This window comes from Atractosteus spatula, chromosome 3, assembly GCF_055471065.1.
Source record: "Atractosteus spatula isolate fAtrSpa1 chromosome 3, fAtrSpa1.hap1, whole genome shotgun sequence".
NCBI classification, from domain to species: Eukaryota; Metazoa; Chordata; class Actinopteri; order Semionotiformes; family Lepisosteidae; genus Atractosteus; species Atractosteus spatula.
Window position 1 is genome coordinate 17,026,396 of NC_142708.1, and position 20,053 is coordinate 17,046,448.

Below are 20,053 nucleotides of genomic sequence, written 5' to 3' on the forward strand. Positions count from 1 at the left end.
GCTGTACCAAGGAAATGATGTGACTCGTTGTAGTGCATGTCCATGTAAACCATTTCAATACCGGTATGTATTTGGAGATCTTGGCATTCTAGGACCCGCGTATCTTGGGTTTCCAGGTAAATACCCCGACATTCCTTGTCCCCTAGACACTGGCGGTCGCGTCAAAGCAATACGGGGTGGTGGGAGCCCTGCGTGGCGCATTCCTCTTCCTTTTGGAGGGTGCAGTTGTCCGTTGTTCTGTCCAGGACAGGATCTTTCCCCTTCTCTGCTTGCTACTTTCTTCTCTGACAAAACAAAGAAGTGGTCCCCAGTATCATTGATCACCTCATCAGCAAAGAATGGGAACACAAAAGAAAAACTTATTTTCTTTCTTTTTTGCATACAGAAAAGGGAATAGAAAGATGATTGGACTCAAAATTCTCAAAGGATGACCGAATATGGCGATTTAAGGACAGTGATTAATTAATTAATTAATTAATTAATTAATTAATTAATTAACCAAAGATGTTAATACGATACTCATATTTCAGTATTGACTGACAATGCCTTAGATAACAAGTCTTCTAATGGGATTCTTTAAACTATTTAGATCATATGAAATACTTTTAAAAGTACTGTAAATATTAGTGTTCAAATCTGAAAAGTTAATAATTATTTGACTAGGGTCTATCCCTTGAAAATATTTATATTTAAATAAATATACTGTATATATAAATATATAAGATATATATAACTTAATATTTTCATTTAGAAGGATTAGGGCTCTAATAAAATCTTATTCTGAGAGAATTAATGAAATTTGCATGTGTGCGGTTTTTTATATTAAAGAAGATCCTTTTTAATAGTGTGAACATTTATATCACCCAGTCTCTGTCTTTATCTCAAACTACAGTAGATCAACACTTAATACGGAAATGTTACAAAAAATATAACTTTGTATCCTACAGTATGAGAACACCTTACCTTTCATGCTGTTCTGTGATGTGTTGCTGTCCGGTTTGTTTTGAGCTGCTTTTTTAGCTTCTTCTAAATCACTAGCTGCCTTTAAAGCAGCTTTTTTGTTCTTCTTTTTATTTTCTTCATTTTGCTACATTAAAAGCCACAGAAAGTATAATTAAGACAACCACATCTGCTTTTTATGAACTGGAAACATACTCTTGGATAACGATATTGGAATGCACGATGCAGAATGTCACATATGTGCTGCAAGCTGGATTGCACGCCTCTCTCTCAGAAATTCTGTTCCCTCAGAATATCAAAATACATAGATCAATGTAAAACTCATCTTTATAAAGGGGAAAAAATGCAGTATGGGATTATAAATATAATTAGGTATTTTATTCTTCATAAGCTTTTTATACATCCCTTACTATAGATGACTGATTAGTTCAATTGATTCAGTTCTCACCCTCTGATAGCAACAACTGTGCTCCAAGGTATTGGTGAGTTTTTGTATTAAGGAAAAAATGAGATTCAAGCTAGTGGGATACTCCTGATGTTACATAGCTAGCACAGTTCTCAGTATAAAGAAGCATACAAATATTGTCTATTGCGCTATTGATCCCAAAGGTTCCCAGAGCAGATCCTTTCACATCGAGATCAGTCTCCATTTCATCCACTACTGATGTGCTGCACCCACCCGCGGGAGGTGAGCCAGCTGTGATCCACTAGCTGCTTCCCCACCCAGCAGGTCAGCTGAACAAGTGAGAAATGACTTCACCGATTGAATGAATTAGTAGCTTTAGGGAGAGCAGGTGGTAGATGCCTAGGATGGAATTTAGCCAGGTAAATATTCAAACCTTTCAAAAAGTACCATGGCAATCTTTAATGATCACGCAGGTTTAATGTTTCATCAGAAAGACAGCACGGTGTTCCTAGTCAGCATACTGCGGCTGACAGAGCGATACTACCTAATGTCCCATTAGCATCACTTGCTAACTCCAACTGGCTTTCCTTGGAAATCACCCCTCCCAGTACCGAACATGTCCTGCCTCTCAGATCTAACAAGATCGGGCCTACAGGTTGATAGCATGGCTACCACAGTTCACACTCCCCTTCTATAATCAAATCAGAGTAGTAATTACCCCCTCAATGACTAGTTACTTTATGTGCATTGTGAAAAATTCATATCTTGAAAGCTGTGACAAAGCTCCTCAATCAGGTTTTAAATTGGCTTTAAAATGTAGAAAAACAGGGCAAAATGTCCAGTTATTAACATGTCTCATTTTGTGTGAAATGTAATTCTAAAATAATTCAGCAACATTCAGTATAGAGTACTTACCGTCTGAAGTTTCTTTTTTAAATCAAGGTTGGCAGCCTTGTATGCCTTAGATGTTGACTGCAGATAATAGATTGCCAATCTTTGATAACAAAAAAATATTAACATTTTATATAAAACTATATTATATAAAATCTGTTTTAAGTGCTGGTTAAAATAAAACAGAACAAGGATAAATCAGTTGTAAGATAATGGCACTTTCATGTATTTGCTAAGAAACTCTGAAAGCAAAATTATTTACAAGTGGTTTTGTAGCTGGAATGTTTGGTTGAAACTGTAAGGAAAGGGTAAGATACAGACCAATCCTCTAATCAATCACCTGTACTCTAGGGTATAAATACAGGACTTTAGTCTACCATGTCAGTATCCTTTTTCCAAATGACCTTGTACCAAATTCACTGAAACTGCTAAGGTTAGCAATCTGGTAGTCAGAAGCTAATTGGTTCCTTTTATAAAGGGCTAACAACTACCTCAATCATGTGTGTTAAAGTCAGAAGTGTGATTAAGGTATACATCAAAGATTGACTTACACCATGAGCAGTATGAATGGTAGAATTAATCCAGGGTTTGATACATAGCTGAAGACTTTCCCAAACCAGGCTGGAAAATCATTTTCTAGTGTCTCTTGAATGACATCAAACATCCTGTTTTTCCCACTGAAAAAAGGGATAATTGTAGGACTTTATTTACCATACTTTTTAAAAATGTGCTTATGACAGGCCTACCTCTCCACAGGTACTGTAGCTCACGAGATTTGAGGACAATCACAATGGACAGATAAAATATTTGTGCTGGGAGACTTTAGTCTCCCAAACTGTCTTCTACACAACAACAAAAACTATCATAATGAATCCCTTTATATACCACACTAGTCTAAGTTAAACCGATGTGAATGTGAGGCTCTTAGAATGAGGCTCTCAGCCCTTCACCAATTATCTAATTCATCAATTAACTCATTACATGCGAACCTACAAACAATAGAGGCCTAAACGACTTCCAGTGGCAAGTCAGCTGAAACTATTACCTTTTTACTTGATAAAAGGCATTTTTTTCAATTCTTCCATCCATAGGTAAAAATCATAAAATGAAGAAAGTGTGGTAAAACCCCCCAAAAAAACAGAAAAGCAAAACTACTGTAGACTACAGTTATACAGAAGAACCCTCCTACTGCTTCAGCAGTCACAGACAGACTAGAGTAACTGAATAACCTGGAAAGCTTTCAAAACTTTCAGCTTGACCCTCATGCTTAGAACAGCAGTGGGTTTTGGTGTCAATTTGAATAAAAGCGCTATACGTGCGTGATGAGCATTTCTCTGGTATTGGAGTCTTTTTAAGAAGCAATTATGCCTAAATCCCTTAGCCTTGGTGTTGGGTTGGTAAATAAGTAAGAACAGTCAAATAATTTAACAATAGAGGTTATAAAATATGTGGATTATGATAGAAGAGTAAAGTTAATAGTTAAAAAAAGTTTTATTATAGTAAAGAACTCCCAAGTAATCTTTTGTGTTAACATTAAGTAAATAATGTTTTCATGGGTCATTATACAAAGACATGTTGGGATGTTGTGGAATGTGCTCTTAAGCACTCAGGGGTTGCACAAGTTTGTATCAACCCTTGAAGGGGAAAATAAAAAAAAAATTAAAAGGGAAAGCAATGATAACACACGATAAACTGGGCAACATACTCATTTTGCACAGGCAAATTCCTTTATACACTGTTTCCTTACAACATTTACTTATTAGTAGGAGTGAGTGTGGTTGTGTGCTGGAAATGGACTTCGCTGAGCTGTTTCAGAAGATGTAGGTGCCGGTCAGAGCTCAAGAGCACTGTAGACCTATCTTACAGTGCCCTCTAGTGGAGTTGCATTGTATCAGTCACACAATGGTAAAAGTACAGTATAACAGGAAAGCAGTAAGAAGAAACGCAGCTGTTTCTGCTGTAGAGTTTTTTTCAGGGGTGAACCAGAAGCTTCCCACTTGACCTTCGTCATTCAGATCAGGAGATCCGCTTTTCTGCTGAAGCTCACCTGAAGGGCCCGCAGTCGAAGGAAGGCGGGATGGAAACGATGGTGTACACGGTGGGCAGTGTTGACAGGAAGAGGATGACGAGCAGCATGGCCATGTAGAAGTTGTTCGACCCAGAGGCTTTGAACACTCGCTCCTGAGGAACGTTGCAGCACATTACAGCCCAGCACTGCAGGTACATGGACACATGCAGCCGCAGGACATTGATGGCCGGGAGGCAGGGAGCGTAAAAGGCGCCCATCCTAACGAGAAACGGTGAACACAGCCGACAGTTAACGACGCAGTACTTAATCCACATGATTTCAATGAAGTTGTCCTCAGATTGTTAACTACTTGTATATCTTATCATCAAATATGTTTACACATATATGCAGTATTTGATATGATATTTGTACTTACATACACATGAGGATAAAGTTAATTCCATTATTTTTTCAGGACCCATACTGAAAAACTAAAATTATTACATTCTATTGATTTAAGTGTTTGCTTCTTTATATAATATATATTTAAATATTGCTTAAACAGTATACATAGACATATTAGATATATATGGTATCTTACGCTACCTTTCCCTTGCTAATTTTACACATTTGTAACATATGTTAAGGATAAACCTATTCGTAGAGTTTTTACTGTCACGGATGTTAGGCTGTCCATATATTATCCTGTATAGAGGACATGCTAGTGCTTACTAGTCTGTCATCTGTGGTACTGTGATACAAAATCATTGATTTCATACCATATCATTCCTTGATTGAAAATCAGACCAAGTACATTCCCACTGATATCAAACTCCGAGTAGGATGGCTTTAATTGAGAAAAAAGAAAATAATGAGAAAATTGAGAATATGCGATGCAATATAAATTCATTTCTAAGTTAAAGGGAACTGTTTAATAGAATTTAATAGAACAGATAATTAGATTAATAGTTGTATCCCCCAGATTATGTTTAACATGACTTAACTATGGTGTTTTTAATCTTTTGATCTGCATCTTCTGGTCTAAATCCTAAATGGTGTTTTCACAATTTGCCAAACAATGACTATTCAGAAATACAGGTTTACATATTCCTATGTTCTCTGTTTTTCATATAAATTATGTGTGTATTAATTTATGTTACTTTTTAATATAATTAAGTATATTATCATAATAAGTATAAATTAATAATACTATAGCATAATTAGTAAATTAGTCATAATGAAACATCCCTACCTTTTGGAATGAACAGAGCTTTGGAATAATGTTTTCCACTTCTTAAAGGCATTAAACTACAATTTATTATACAATATCAAGAGTTTGCCTGTCAAATTGCTAATGGAGCACCCACCCATAAAAAGGTAACAAAACTGAAGTAATTATATGTCAGTACATCTTGATGCTTTTACTTGAAAGGTTGGGGTTGGGATTATTACATCTAAAGTAGAGGGTCATAAGACTTTTAATATCATTCACCATAACATGGATATGTATTAAGTACACCAATCTTCTTAATTCATGTTGTCTAAATTCTGTTATACATGTACTTGGTAAATTAGTCATGTTTGTTGATGATAGGAAAACAAGAGGTTTAGCAAAGACTACAAAACTGCAAAAGGAAGTTCAAAATGATTTGTAAATGAATTGAGATGGTGTAAACTGGAAAAATGTAGTCAAGTGCATAGTGTTACATACAGGCTGTATAAACATAAGATGAGAAACCTTGAAGCTGCTTAAGAAAAAGATTTTATATTGCCACCTCATTTTCATCTTCTATATGGACAATGAAGGAAAGCAAACAGAATCTTTGGATATATACTGAAAAGTGGAAAATGCAAATCAAGAGATTGTACAGTTGTACAATGCACTGGCAATCCTGTAAAATACTGTGTACAGCATCACTGTGTATTTTGGTCACCATAGTCCAAAAAAGAAATGGCTGTTCTGGAATCAGTGCAGAGATAAGCAACCAGATGCATTCCTGGATTTAAAGGAAAGTCCTACGCTGACAAAATAAAATAATTTTTCTGAACCCTGAACTTCAAGGGGATTTGATTCCAGTATTCGAAATTGAAAAGGGCATTGCCAAAGTCAACCCAATAGTGGACACAAATGGAAACTAAAGTGTAGTGCATTTAAAAGACTGAAGTGCACTAAAGAAGAAAAGGTCTTTCTTCTTCATACAAAAGGTATTGTGAGCTTGGGAGAAGCTACCCAGTCTTGTTGTTGAAGTAGATGTCCTACCTTCTTTCAAGAAACAGCAATGTGTGATCCTTGGATTTAATAGTTTCTAAGAACCAAATGAATAAGATGAGCCAAATGACTTCATCTCACTTGCAGTCTTTTTTTATGCTCTTAAGAATTTGTATTTACATTGCCTTCTACAGTACTGTACCTGTCTGGACATGCACTTAAGGCACTGATTTTTGTGGCACATTTTTGAATTGAATAAAAAATGTTTTATTGGCTTTTGTGACAGTATTACAAAGAAAGCCTCAACCTGTTTTTCATGTTCATAAAATGTTAATGGAGCGAGTGGAAGAGTATTTTTCTCTTTGTGGTATACTATAGTACATCTTATTTAAAAAACACATTAAACAGGCTCTAGACACCACAAAAAGAGATACTTACAAAACCATACTCCAAGTCCCAGCACCAGCAGTAATTGAGGAATCGTACAAAGACAGCTCTTAGAAAGTCTCCGATCAGGAGTGTTATATATGTGGTCATAGTGTCAGAAATGGTGAGCCGCACAAATTCCTATCAACACATTGAAAAAAAGATTTGATAAAACATAAAAAATAAATCGACCTTTTCCGAAGATCATGTTTATTATGGTTTATAATGAGTCGACAACATGTTCCCCTTAAAAATACAAACTCATTTCAGGTAGGAGGGTATATTATTTATTGTGTTACAGATCAGATTCTTAGATGTGGAAGACAACTTTACATCATTATGTGAAGACTTTTTTAATTTCTTGTTTATTCTTTTAAACTGATACTGTGAAACACAGAATTTAGAATAAATTCCACAGAAATGAGACACAGATATATCAGTGTAAAACAGCATTCTGGACTGATCTGATTATTGCTTAGAGAGCAGCATTAATGAAGTATGACTTCTTGTCTCCCACCTAACAAATAACTATGGGACAAAGATTTAGGGACATTTTTCCCATCAAGTCACAAACTTAGACTGTCTGAAACTCAATACAGAAATGATTCCCCCAAATTCTATTGAAAACGTAGGGGTGATTGTTGACCCTTCCCTGTCTCCTGAGTCACATGTAAGTCTGTAGTGCATTCTTCTTCTATTTACAAAACATATCCCGTTTAAGACCAATTCTTTCTCTTATTGATGCTGAGAAACTAGTTCAGTCCCTCATTTCCTTAAGACTAGACTACTGTTATGTTTTGCTACCTGGATCTTCAGAAATAACTCCAGGAACTACAATATGTCCAGAAATGTACTGCTCAAGTGCTGACCAAATCTAAAAAATCCAAACATACTGTATTTCTCCTGTGCTGAAAAAGCTACACTGGCTACCAGTTTCTTTAAAATGCTCTTGTTATCCAAAGCTACAACAGTCTGTCTTCTCTGCTGAACGATACTAACACAGCATCCTTTGCGTACTGTATGTTTTTCAATCTCAGTTCAAGACTTACTTCTATTCAATGGCCTTCAATACCTAACATATGCCTTTCTTTCATAATTTTTGCATTGTGTTGTGTTATAGGAGAGTAGAGTGCCTTGAGAATTCTCTAATAGAAAGGTATTGCATATGAATTAAATTGATTGATTAAAATAGCTACCGGTGATTTAATATACCCTGTAATTCCAATGTTTGTATTGGAGCTTTCTTTGCTAAATTTAATTTGTTTTACATGAAGGGAGATTACCACCTAGGCATTTTGTATTTTAACTAAATTAATAGATCACCCACCTAGCTAGAATACTCTACAACGACGAAACAACTCCAGATCAGTGATGATCTATTGATGTTGTTGCTAATGAAGCTGTAAATGTATTATCACATCAAAGTAATGGAGCTGTAAATGCTTGTCTCCTTATCAAAGAAAAGCAGTCTTTGCTGTAGTAACATGATCACTCTTTGCAATGTTTTTCTGTACAAGGGGGTTGTGTTAAACAATATATGCATTGTCATACAAAGTCATAAGTAGTAGTATTGCAGGGTTTGTGTCTTCACTTAACAGAACACCCAGATAAAGACATCTCAATAAAAGCCTGAAACCATGTCAGTCAGTTGATCCTCATGACCTGCTGTAGAAAGCAGTGTTATATTTAGAGTCGTCTGTTACCTGCCCCACCATGGTTTCCCAGCACGGACCCCTTGGCACGTCAGCAGGATCCACTTGTATCGGGCGGGCAGTAGCATTGCCAGTTGAAGTCCCATTGTAAAGACCCGCTTCCCATATTGTCATATTGAACTTGACTATTTCCTCCTCTTCTCGCTACAGAACATGAAAATAAAGCAATGCATCATTTATCACAGTAGTCAGAAAGATCTTTCTCTCTCTCTCTGCTGTATCATGTCATGATATATTAAAACAACAGCCTACTGTAAGCCATATTATAAGCCTCTCTAAAACATTCATTTGGGATCTTTCCAGCCAGTGGTTACAATTTTTTTCATTTTTTTGGTTTTCATCTTTCATTAAAATATATATATTTACCATATAATTCTAATTCTGATGATATGGACTCGGACATTAGCAGTGTAATGATCTGATTCAATCTGCATAAGAGAACGAAGGGGTATCAGTAATATTACCTCGTGCAAATGCTTATCATTACTATATAGTCTAAAGATTGCATTGAAATCTTTAACTACATATAAAAAAATGGAAATGTATAACTACATGGTAAAACTATGGAAATCTTTAACAACATGTAAAATATTAGACTCACTTTAAGATTGATCTCATCCATGAGAGCAATAATGAAGGTGTACAGGTTTCCTAGAAAAAGGGCAAAGATGCGTCCGAGCTGCCACTGCAGAGCGATTCGAGGGTGGTAGTTCTCCAAAGCACTGATGACATCGAATAATGTTGGACAGAACATTCCTAACAATGACATCACCATATTCACCTGACAAAGGAAACACAACACAACACAATCCTTTACGTGTCTGAAGCATTTAAATCATTTCTGTCGAAAGTCAATTTTATAAAAGTCCTCAAGATTAAAAAAAAGTGAAGAACAATTTACTTCTCCTTTTGTGGAATGTTGGAGGAGGTATTGTAATAATGAGTAGATATAAATGTTGTGGAATTCATGCTTTGTCATAGGGTGGCAGATGAAGACAAGATGTAAATTTTTGTTAGAACTACATTTCCCAGAAAGCAGTGGGGGAATGACCTGCCATCTTCTGTCTTCTGACCAATTGGAGGAAGACCATTGGTTGTGTAACAGTTAAAAACCAGGAAGCAGAAAGCTTCTGGGCTGGCCATTGACCTATGCTACTCAGGAGGTGAGCAGAGCCTCTGAGATACTCTGAGAATACATATGAACAAGGAAGTGACTGAAGGACTGACAGACCCCAGGATGTGTTGTGAGTTTTTTTATTTGAGAGAAATTATTTGAAGGTGTCTGAGCAGGGCTGGCCCTAGCTTTTTTGAGGCCTTAGGCAAAATCTTGGAAAGGGGCCCCTCCAGATCACAATTTGTGCATACAATAAATAATTTAATTATATAATTAGAAAACCTTTATTAACCAGATTTGAAGAACACATAAAAAATGCGTTACAAACAAGAACAAGAAGCACAAATTTTACAAGGATAACATGTATTGTAACATAGAAAGTAATAAATAGGAAAATTATAGCAAATCATAGCTTACAAATCACTGCACTGAAACCTTTGTAGAAAGGAATTGTAGAAATTGATACAGGTATTTAATTAGCTAAGTGCACTCAGTAAAAGGTGAGATCAGAATGTCTAACCATATGGGAAAGTTTTATAAAAAAACATTCTATAAATAAGTTTGCCTAGATCAATTACGTCTTCATGATAGTAGTCGACACACTGCAGGATTGATGCTCATGATGGAGAGTCCACTATGGTGGTCTTATGCCATGGCTGACCTCAGGTATGTTTTATCAACATCAAGAACCTCCTGCCTGCTCCTGCCACTGTCACTGGGAGAGCGACTGCAATCCGAAGGGGTACATTTACCCCCATTTAATAAAATACAGAGAACCCGCAAGGAAAACAATGAATTTCAATGCTGGTTATGTATAATCACTGAACAGTCTTTTTTTACTGTTCATTTGCTTTCATGCTTTTGCTTGGCCAAGAAGCGCCAATATTTAGCCAGGGGACCCACACAGCATATGTACAATGGCAGGATACTTGAATCTGCTAACTTCCAGTAAAACACCTCAAGTAGGCTATGTGTCCAGCTTGAAAATGTGACATGTCTAATTACATGGATCTGATGGACTCAAAACCAAATGAAATGCAAATAACATTAATATGCATATTATGCATTATTACAAAGACTGGAGCATACCTCTGTTTTGAAACCACTTATCCTGGTCTTTTTTTCTGCACTTCAGAAACATATTATGTCCTCAGTTAAGACTGGTCATTTGTCGACTGGTCTTCCATTAGGATAATTCACAGCGACAACAGAAAGTGTCACTATAGTGACTTGAGGGGGCCCTCAACAACATCAGTTGCCCAGTTCACCTATGTTTCTGAGAGAGATTTGTGTTGGAGCTGTGAAGCAGTTCAGCTGCCCAGCTGCATTCATAGAGTGAAAAGGTTTAGTTAGAGCTGAGACAGAGCTAGACTCTTCTTTTTGCTTAATTTTTTCTTGCACTTTTAAGAACACTTTTTGACATGATAGCTGCATTTGTGTGTATCGTTTCCCCAAGCCCTGCCTATTAAAGGATCTCTGTTACCTGAGTATGCCAGGGCCACAACCCCCACAAAAATCCATTCACGTTTGACTTTGATGGCTAGTATTCATCATGAGTTTCAACTTACTTCATTCCTTTCCCACCAGCCGTAGTTCTCCAGGCCTTCCAGAGCAAACTTCTGAGACCTCCTCACCACAAAATAGATGAGGTATCCACTCCCAGCGAGGCAGCAGAGTACGAGAAAGTTAGCAAGCACTCGCAGGAAGCGAGTTAAATGAATGTTTTCTTCTTTACGGCTTTCCTGCTCTTCAACAATGGATTCCTGTGAGGAAAAGAAAAGCCATTTCAGATTTTAAAGAGGCCTGTGCCCTTCTCTGAAGCAAAAACAGTGGCAGTCGGCATTAACAGTGGCAGCTTTTACACAGCACAAAAAGACAAACCAGTGAATATAAGGAGAATGCACTCAAAGCTGAAATGTAGTCTGCTTTAGGTGGTACTGAGGTGCCAGTTCTGTCTAAACTTTGGAACCTAAAAGACTAGACATTTAATCCCAATATAGTCACAGTCAAATCCAATACAGGTTCTTTGAATTCATCTGTCACCTTACTTTTTCTCCTCAAAATAAAGTTAACACTTTCTTCATCTCCCAAGTCTCACCTTGTCCATATTTGTGTTCAATTCAAATTCAGTTAATCTTTAAGAACAATTCAAAAACAATTCCAAAGGTTTCTATTGTATTTTATTATCATATTTCTTGAATATATAAGTGATTTTTTTTCTATGCACTATGAACTACTAGTAACATGCATGCAGTTACTGATTTAAAGATTACAAAAGAAATTGGGCTTTAAATGAAGCACATTTCTAAAATAGTTATGTGTAAGCTCTAATTGCAAATTCTATAATATAGAGCAAAGGTAGTGACAGATAAAACTCATTGATGCTCACAGAAAACATAAGAACATTTTATGGTTAATGTATAATGACTCTGAATAGGTAAGGGCATGTCACACACTTTATAGTTTTGAAATATACAGTACCAGCCCTGACTCTGAAGTAAGTACTGTATATACACTTAAGGTTAAAAAATAACAGTACATATTCTCACTTAAATGCAAAAATAAATTTGTTTTGGAAAGCAACAAGATTGTTTTAGTCTTCAGATACCTTAAAGCTAGTGGTTATAGATGCAAACTTGTTGTCTGCGGTCTCAGGATTGCCAATGAGGTAATCCCAGCTGGTGAACATTTTCCAGCTGAAGTTGAAGCTTGTGTCATCACCTCCACCTTCTTCATTTGCATTCCGGGCCATTCTGTGGGAACCCAAAGCTCACACATACACATTCATTTTTATCAGGTCTGAAATACTATACCAAAAAATCAGCCTGGTACGATGAAATGGCGTGATCATGGCTTTAACAATAACTAAAAGTTCACGTTTTTCCTCATCTTAAATTTTAAACATATCTTAATAGTTGTAGTTAAAGTGTTCTTTGTGAAATTCTGTGAAAGCACATGTAATATCTCCATGTGCAGACCATGGCTATACAGTAATTGTCTACATTTATCAATAGTAAAACATTAGTTAATTAATTGATTGATTAATTAATAAAAAATTAAGCTTAATATATTAATTGTCTTGCATATTAAGAACTACTATATTAAGAAATACAAGAATAAGGAAATACATGGAAGCAAACATCAAAAGAAAGGTGTCCAGGTTTCCATTTAGGCTTAATTTAATTTTCAGTGACAATGTGGCTGCAAGTCAAGGGGCAGATGTTTGGGAGAATACATGTCATGTAATGTCTTTTGCCAAACCGCTTTATACCATACGGTGTCACAGGAAACCAGAGCCTACCCATCAAGCAACGAGCGCAAGGCAGGGTACACCCCTTTAGGGGGCGCCAGTCCATCACAGGGCAAGAGCAAGCCAGTCATACATGGGGACAGTTTGGAGGCCACGGTAAAGGCCGAGGCACGAAATTTGGCCCGGACACCGGAATAATTCCCTGTTATCTTTAATAAGGGAATCTTTAATGACCACTGAGAGTCAGGACCTCAGTTTAAAGTCTCATCCGAAAGACAGGAGAATACATTACTATCAAAATAAGTAAAGTGCAGCATGTATGACATTTTATCTATCTTATGAACAAACTGTGATATTTAGACCTTTTTCTAAATCTAAACCAATATTGACAACCTAATGTGTCTCCTGGCATGGTAAAAGCACTAGTCAGTGCAAAAGTTGTGCTGATCCCAGCCAGTTTGAGGTGTTGAAATGATAAATGTAAGTGTTTTCCTATGCGGGGTGTATTTAATGTGATGCAGTGAATACTCACGTTCTTATTACCACCATGAAGCTATAGGCAATTGTTCCAACACCCACTAGAAAGTAGGACAAAGGCATTCGGAACTTAAGCCATCCAACAGCACGCTGATTGTTGTAGTAGCCGTAGAACAACACTGAGTATTGCGCATATCCCTAGAATGCAATGAACAGAGCCATCTCCAGCATGTTTACTTGAACAAATAACTTGCTTCAAATAACCAAAACTGAAATCCAAGCAGTAATATTACCTGTTACTACCTGTTATTTCTGCTTAAATCTGCTAGATGCATATATACATTGAGTAAACATAAGTACTTGAATATGTATAGACATATTTTCATCCATTTCTTTCTTCTAGACAATGTGGGGAAGCAATAAAAGGGAATATTATATCACAACTATGCAATGCATAAGTAAAATCTCATTTAGATACTGTGTAAAAGCCTGGTCAACAAGATACAAGAAAGATATTGCTGCTCTAGAATTAGCCCAAGAAGCGCAACCAGATACATTCTGGGGCTTAAAGAAAAGTCCTAAATTGACGAGATTAAAGAATTGAACCTCAAACAGAGAAGACTAAACTGGAGAGAATCTGGTTCAAGTATTCAAAATCCTCAAGGACTGGCAAGGTCATTTCCATGATCTTCTTCAGAATCAACAGTGAAAGTTGAACTAGAGGATACAAGTGGATTGGAGGCTTTTCTTTAGACAAAGCGCTACGTGGGTATAGAACAAGCAACACAACCATGTTGTTGGAGCTTACATCCTGACATCCCTCAAGAAATGGCTAGATGAGATCTTTGGACCAATAAGCTACTGAAACAAACCAGAGGGATCAAATGGCCTCCTCTCATTTGAAACCATTCTTTTTGCTCTTAAATAAAACGTTTCTAGGGAGAGTTTGTGTTCGTTTTGATTAAATATTTAGAATTCACAGAGGGGGCAGAATAAAATCCAGAGCTGTTATAAAGCTTCTCACCCCAAAATCCCACAAGACAGCAAAGTCCATAGCCGTGGCCTCCTCATTCCTTGGGACAGTCTTCCTAGGCATGCTTCCATATGGCTTTCCCATTAAAGCCTTCAAATGAAAACAGTTTCATAAAGTTTCATATGTATGTACATCCATGTTTCATGGTCTGATGCACTGGCAAATATACAACTTTTCATCACATCTTTAACTAGTAGTTAAGCATTTCTGCCTCGGAAATTGAAAGTACATTTAATTCAAGAGTCGGTCTGGAAACTGATTTCTAACGAGGACAAATGAGGGGGAAAGGAAACTCTGTACCACCACATGGAACACCATAGAATAGTAGCATTGCAGGAACAGAGGCGTGCTGGTGTGTTGGTCTGGACAGGCTTTATAAACAATGACTGCACACACCTCTTGTCTTTCTTTCTAAGGCAGTTTTCTTTACTATGCTCAAGTAGGGAGCTGCATCAACATGCATAGTCTGCAGAGGCATAGGTAAAGGTTCATTCCACTCTGAAAGGTAAGGAAACCTTTACCTTTACCTTTCTCAGCTGCTGTTTACAGGTAAAAAAAGGTAAAAGGTAAAAACAAATTGAAACACTACCTTTCAGCTGTGGAGCCTTCGTCTCACATGAAAAGAGCTCCACAGCTGAAAGGTAGTTTCTGTTTCTTTACCTTTCATCATGGAATGAACCTTTACCTGTTCCTTTGTAGTTTTTTTACTAGTCTTCTGTCACTTCTACCCCCTTAACTCCTAAACTCCACCTCTTAAATCCTCCTCCAATTACACCCCTCTGATTTGCACTGAACTGAAAATACTGCCACCACTTGAATTTTGCACACAGCCGCTATCTAAATGTTGGTTGAAACTATAGCTGCTTCCCTGTTTCTGTCTCCAAGAATTGTGATATCCTTTGTTAAGTCATTTTCTATGTCAATGTTATGTCATTTTGTCATGTGAGGAAAACGCACAAGTAAGCATTTAATTGTACTCGGGTACATGTGACAATAGACATGAACTTGAGCAAGAAATCAACATTTGAGTAACAAGAAGATTGACGTTTTAGCAGATATTTTTTATATTTTTTGGCTGCTTCTATCTTTCTTATAGGCTTTACCTCAATCATTAATGGTTACCTATAACATTGAAGATGCAGATATTTTGTAGGACATTATTTAGCACAGTACGGTATATATTCTGCCTCCAAGATCAAAGGACTCATTTAATTTTTCTTCACAGAGCATGTGTGTCCCCTAATAGACAACATCGTATGAAGTTCATTCCTGGTTCCCTCTGTCTGTACTGTGCAGGTGGTACTGTGGGTACTTCTTCACCCACGTTTTGGGAGTGTCCGGATATGGATATACTGAGAAGCAAGGTACTTCGTTATTATTCTCTGTTCTAAATAGTGATGTTCCCCGTTCTCTCGGCACTCTTATTAGACAATGACTAAGTTTTTCACAGATCTAGAATCAGATTCTGTTGACTACTCTGACAACAGCAAATAAGTTCCTGGAATATGTTGGGTGCATCTGAATTTCCCACTGGCATCACTGACCTATCATGACCTATCTGACCTATAATTATATTATTTATGGAAGGGTGGAGTTCTCCTGCTGACACATAAAGCCTTATTACATGGGGCTTGTAATGTATCTTTTTGAATTTATCTGTAGCAGAGCAGCTGAATTCTGGAGTGTCTATGTCGGTTTAAGCCACTAGAGGGCAGCAAAGGAACTTCTGTTTAAAGATTAAAATATGTGCATGAATTCACATAAGTTTGTAAAAGAAATCCTATGCAGGTGGTTTTAATGAGATTACTACCTAAAAAGATAGAGAACACAGGAGAGGCTGTCTCGTGTCGTGATGCGATCAAGTCTTATCTCTAGGCACCTAAGTGGGTGGCAGTGGTCCGCTGTGCCTGTGCCTTTTTAATTGACTTTACTGCTACTGTGTGTGTATAATAATAATTAATAATTGCTTCCACTTATATAGTGCTTTTCTGGACACTCCACTCAAAGCGCTTTACAGGTAATAGGGACTCCACCACCACCAATGTGCAGCATCCACCTGGATGATGCGACAGCAGCCATAGTGCACCAGAACGCTCACCACACATCAGCTATCAGCGGGGAGGAGAGCAGAGTAATGAGTAATTATTAGGAGGCCATGATTGGTAAGGGCCAATGGGAAATTTGGCCAGGTTACACCCTTACTCTTTTCGAGAAACACCCTGGGATTTTTAATGACCACAGAGAGTCAGGACCTCGGTTTTACGTCTCATCCGAAGGACAGGACCAGATTACAGTATAGTGTCCCCGTCACAATACTGGGGCATTAGGACCCACATGGACTGCAGGGTGAGCGCCTCCTGCTGGCCCCACTAACACCTCTTCCAGCAGCCACCTTAGTTTTTCCCAGGAGGTCTCCCATCCAGGTACTGACCAGGCTCACACCTGCTGAGCTTCAGTGGGTTTCCAGTTGTGAGTTGCAGGGTGATATGGCTGCTGGCCTGGTGTGTGTACTGTCCACCAGGCTCAAGGTTTCCACTTGTTTCTAAACTTAAGTAAAAATATGTGTACTATGCTGATACAGCTGATGCCCAATGGTACCTTGTCTGTAAATAAGAGATAGTTTTCCTATTGTTATAGAATCTGATTGTGTCACACATTTTTCTTCTTTAGATTTTTCTCCTACTATACTTAGTACCATCATCCACAGTCTCCTCTGTGTATTGTAATTGTGTTTTATCTTGTGTATTCATGCAAAACAACCCTAATTAAATCTCACAGAAAGCACTCTGAGGAGTTCCACACTTAGTATAATTGGAGTACCACCACCAAGAAAAGGTTTCTCACCTCTGGGACCATAACAAGGCCAAAAGTTAATCCAAACAACACCATATTGATTCCATACATCCATCTCAGGAAAATGAAATAGGAGGCAACAGAGGAACCAAAGTGGCCTGGAAGAGGAGAAGCTTGTGATGTTATATTATAAGACATATTTAAGGTTTTAGATTGCTTTTCAGAACAAAAAGTTGTAGAAATTAAAAATAGGACAAACTCAATGCAATTACTATCATTAAATGTATTCAATTATAAGTGATAAGGACGATTTAATTATAACATATTGCAAATCATTTGATTCCTCGGAAATCAAAATGGGAGCAAACCTACGTGCCAATCAATTCAGCATGCGTTTAATTCAATTCTTGTATGATCTTTCACATAAAATGTTAAATTTACGACAGATTATGCAACATCAAAGGCATTTACAGGGAAGCCACGGTTTACACCTTAGTTTGCTCATGGATTCCGGCTGGAATGTTAGCAAAACTGTGTTTTTGGAATTACAAAGTGGTATTACATATTAGACTCAAAGACCTTACTTTCAATCTCTTTTATTTTCATTTCCCAAGGTATACAGGCAGTTCTAAAGTTTTCAAAATCACGCTGAAATTTCATCCATTTCTGAAAGAACAAAGAGAATTTTTAATTTGGTCGCTAGATGGTGCTGTCGGGAAAGAAAAATGAAATCTTGGGCTTCAAGAACGCACATTTTACCGTGTGAAATATTTTTTTACAGGTGAAATTCTTTTCATTAAGAAAAACATATTGCTTCTATAATTGTATTGCGAAAAAATGTTACTGGTTATTGATGTTATTTCTTTAAGTACGACACACATTTCAAATTTGACATTGCGGTTTCCTAATCTGAAAAACACGTTATTAAATGAACCTTACCTTTAACATCATCACTTTGTAAGCATAAAATTTTCTTCCTTTTCCCTTGCCGAGGGCACCTTCAAATTTTTCGACAAACTCCTGAGCTTCCCTGAGTGAGCATAAGCAGTGAATATGGGCAAAACTAATAAGATTACTTAAAATTAAACTGGACACGAACATTTTCACACTGCAAAACAATATTAAAGTGTACGTACAGTATTCCATGTATAAATCCTACTGAATCAGCTTTACACGCTGATATTGACGAATATTAACAAGGAAGACCCAATTTTAATACGCAAGATGTCACTACACCCTGAATGTAACCAGTCCATTACAGGGCGCGCACACACATAACACATGAGGAGAAACCAATTAACCTGCAGACCTTTGGGAGATGGGAGGAAGCTGAAGCACTTACAGGAACAACATGCAAACTCCGCATAAAAGGTGTCCCGGACTGGAGGTGAAGCCAGAGCACACTAGTAGTAAAACAGTAACACTACCTATCCAAACCCAGTGTTACTTTATGTGGAATGAGTGAGTACAGTTGTGAAATTCAGCCCAGATCAGTTATCAATGAAGCCCCCTACGGGCCAGATACAGGTAATCAAAATTACACTGGTGTAGTTGTATTCTTATAGGGTGCAAAAATATCTTCCTACCACTGTAAAACATCCATAACTGTATTATTTTGATTGAAAGGGGCTTGCAACATTTATTCCATGACTTTGTTTATTGATAATGTTGACTGATTTTCTGATAAGCTTTAAGCACATTCAAAGCATTGCATCTTCATACAGTAGTGATATTTATTTCACAATACCCAACCAGCGCTTGCATTATCCTTACAGCATTCATAACAGTTAATGTCATGGCTAACTTCGGAAGGCTTTAAGTCTTAGAGGACCAGTTTTCATAATAATGAGACTAAGTGGCTTTGAGTTTCCCTGAAAATCTTACAATGTAAATCAATACATTGCTGTAAATAAGATAATAGTACATATATTATGTTCTAAATCATTATTATGTTGATGTTAACATTGATCTGAATATGTTGAGACAAGTCAACAATAAGGTTGTGGAAAAGATTGTTCTATATTTGAGAATACAAATCACCTACTTCAAAGTCTCAAGTTTCCTTTTCATTCGCCATGGTTTGTTTCTCAAAGTAGCAATTAACTTCTTTTTTTCTTCAACTGCCTCCTTCAGCTTTGCCAATTCCTCCTCGGTAATGACTTCATCTTCTACTTCAGAAGATTCCTCAGAATCCGAACTGAAAGAGTAGACAGAAGAGGTCTGGATGTGGTATATAAAAATGTGACGCTCATTTCTACATAAAAGAAAAATCAATATGTTTGATTGCAGTGTAATGAGCACTATGGGACAATTTTACTAAATGAGTATACTGTTATTCTGTTACTCATAAATGTACTCATAACTATATGAAAGGAACTTAAGCATTTATGCAACGAATCAAACACTACGAATAATGTTAATCTGTGTAAAGATATATACATATATCAATAATCCAATTGATACAAATTACAAATAACAAATCCAATACACTTCTAGTTTATAACTGTGGGTTCTCTTCTACCAGGTAATCTTTTTCATTAAAAGTTTGTTAGATTATAAGCAAAGGGTTTTCATGGGAATATTGTATAATCAACATGAACAATTTTGTAGTAAGGCAGGAGTAAGGCTAAGACTATAAAATAAAGAATAATATTAATCTCATCACTTTAAGAAGTTTCAGAAGTATTCCGTATAGAGATATTACATGGGCTTTTCTGGTCTGCTCTACGTTCCTCTTGATTTTCTTAGATAGAATTTGACCACAGTAGGTCCCA

The 20,053-nt window shown here is 36.9% G+C and overlaps 1 protein-coding gene across 1 annotated transcript; it reads right to left on the reverse strand.

The window, feature by feature from the left end:
- Positions 1 to 54: 54 nt before the first annotated feature.
- Positions 55 to 19,364, reverse strand: tmc1 (transmembrane channel-like 1). The gene is made up of 17 exons (XM_088911506.1): positions 19,324 to 19,364; positions 18,219 to 18,309; positions 17,864 to 17,945; positions 17,331 to 17,437; positions 14,478 to 14,576; positions 13,509 to 13,651; positions 12,335 to 12,479; positions 11,295 to 11,489; positions 9,214 to 9,393; positions 8,604 to 8,756; positions 6,913 to 7,041; positions 5,045 to 5,112; positions 4,305 to 4,544; positions 2,809 to 2,934; positions 2,282 to 2,360; positions 964 to 1,087; positions 55 to 284 (listed from the first exon to the last, which is right to left on the reverse strand). The coding sequence occupies exons 1-17, from the start codon at positions 19,347 to 19,349 to the stop codon at positions 55 to 57; spliced, it is 2,217 nt and encodes a 738-aa protein (XP_088767632.1). The 5' UTR covers positions 19,350 to 19,364.
- Positions 19,365 to 20,053: the final 689 nt, after the last annotated feature.

Bases quoted from the DNA above. Each gene is read 5' to 3' on its own strand.
- tmc1 (XM_088911506.1), bottom strand. From the start codon at position 19,349: ATGAAAAGGAAACTTGAGACTTTGAA. The intron at 17,946-18,218 runs GTAAGGTTCATT...TTGTTCTTTCAG, and splicing joins ACAAAGTGATGATGTTAAAG to AAATGGATGAAATTTCAGCG. The intron at 9,394-11,294 runs GTAAGTTGAAAC...TTCCTTTGTCAG, and splicing joins GCTGGTGGGAAAGGAATGAA to GTGAATATGGTGATGTCATT.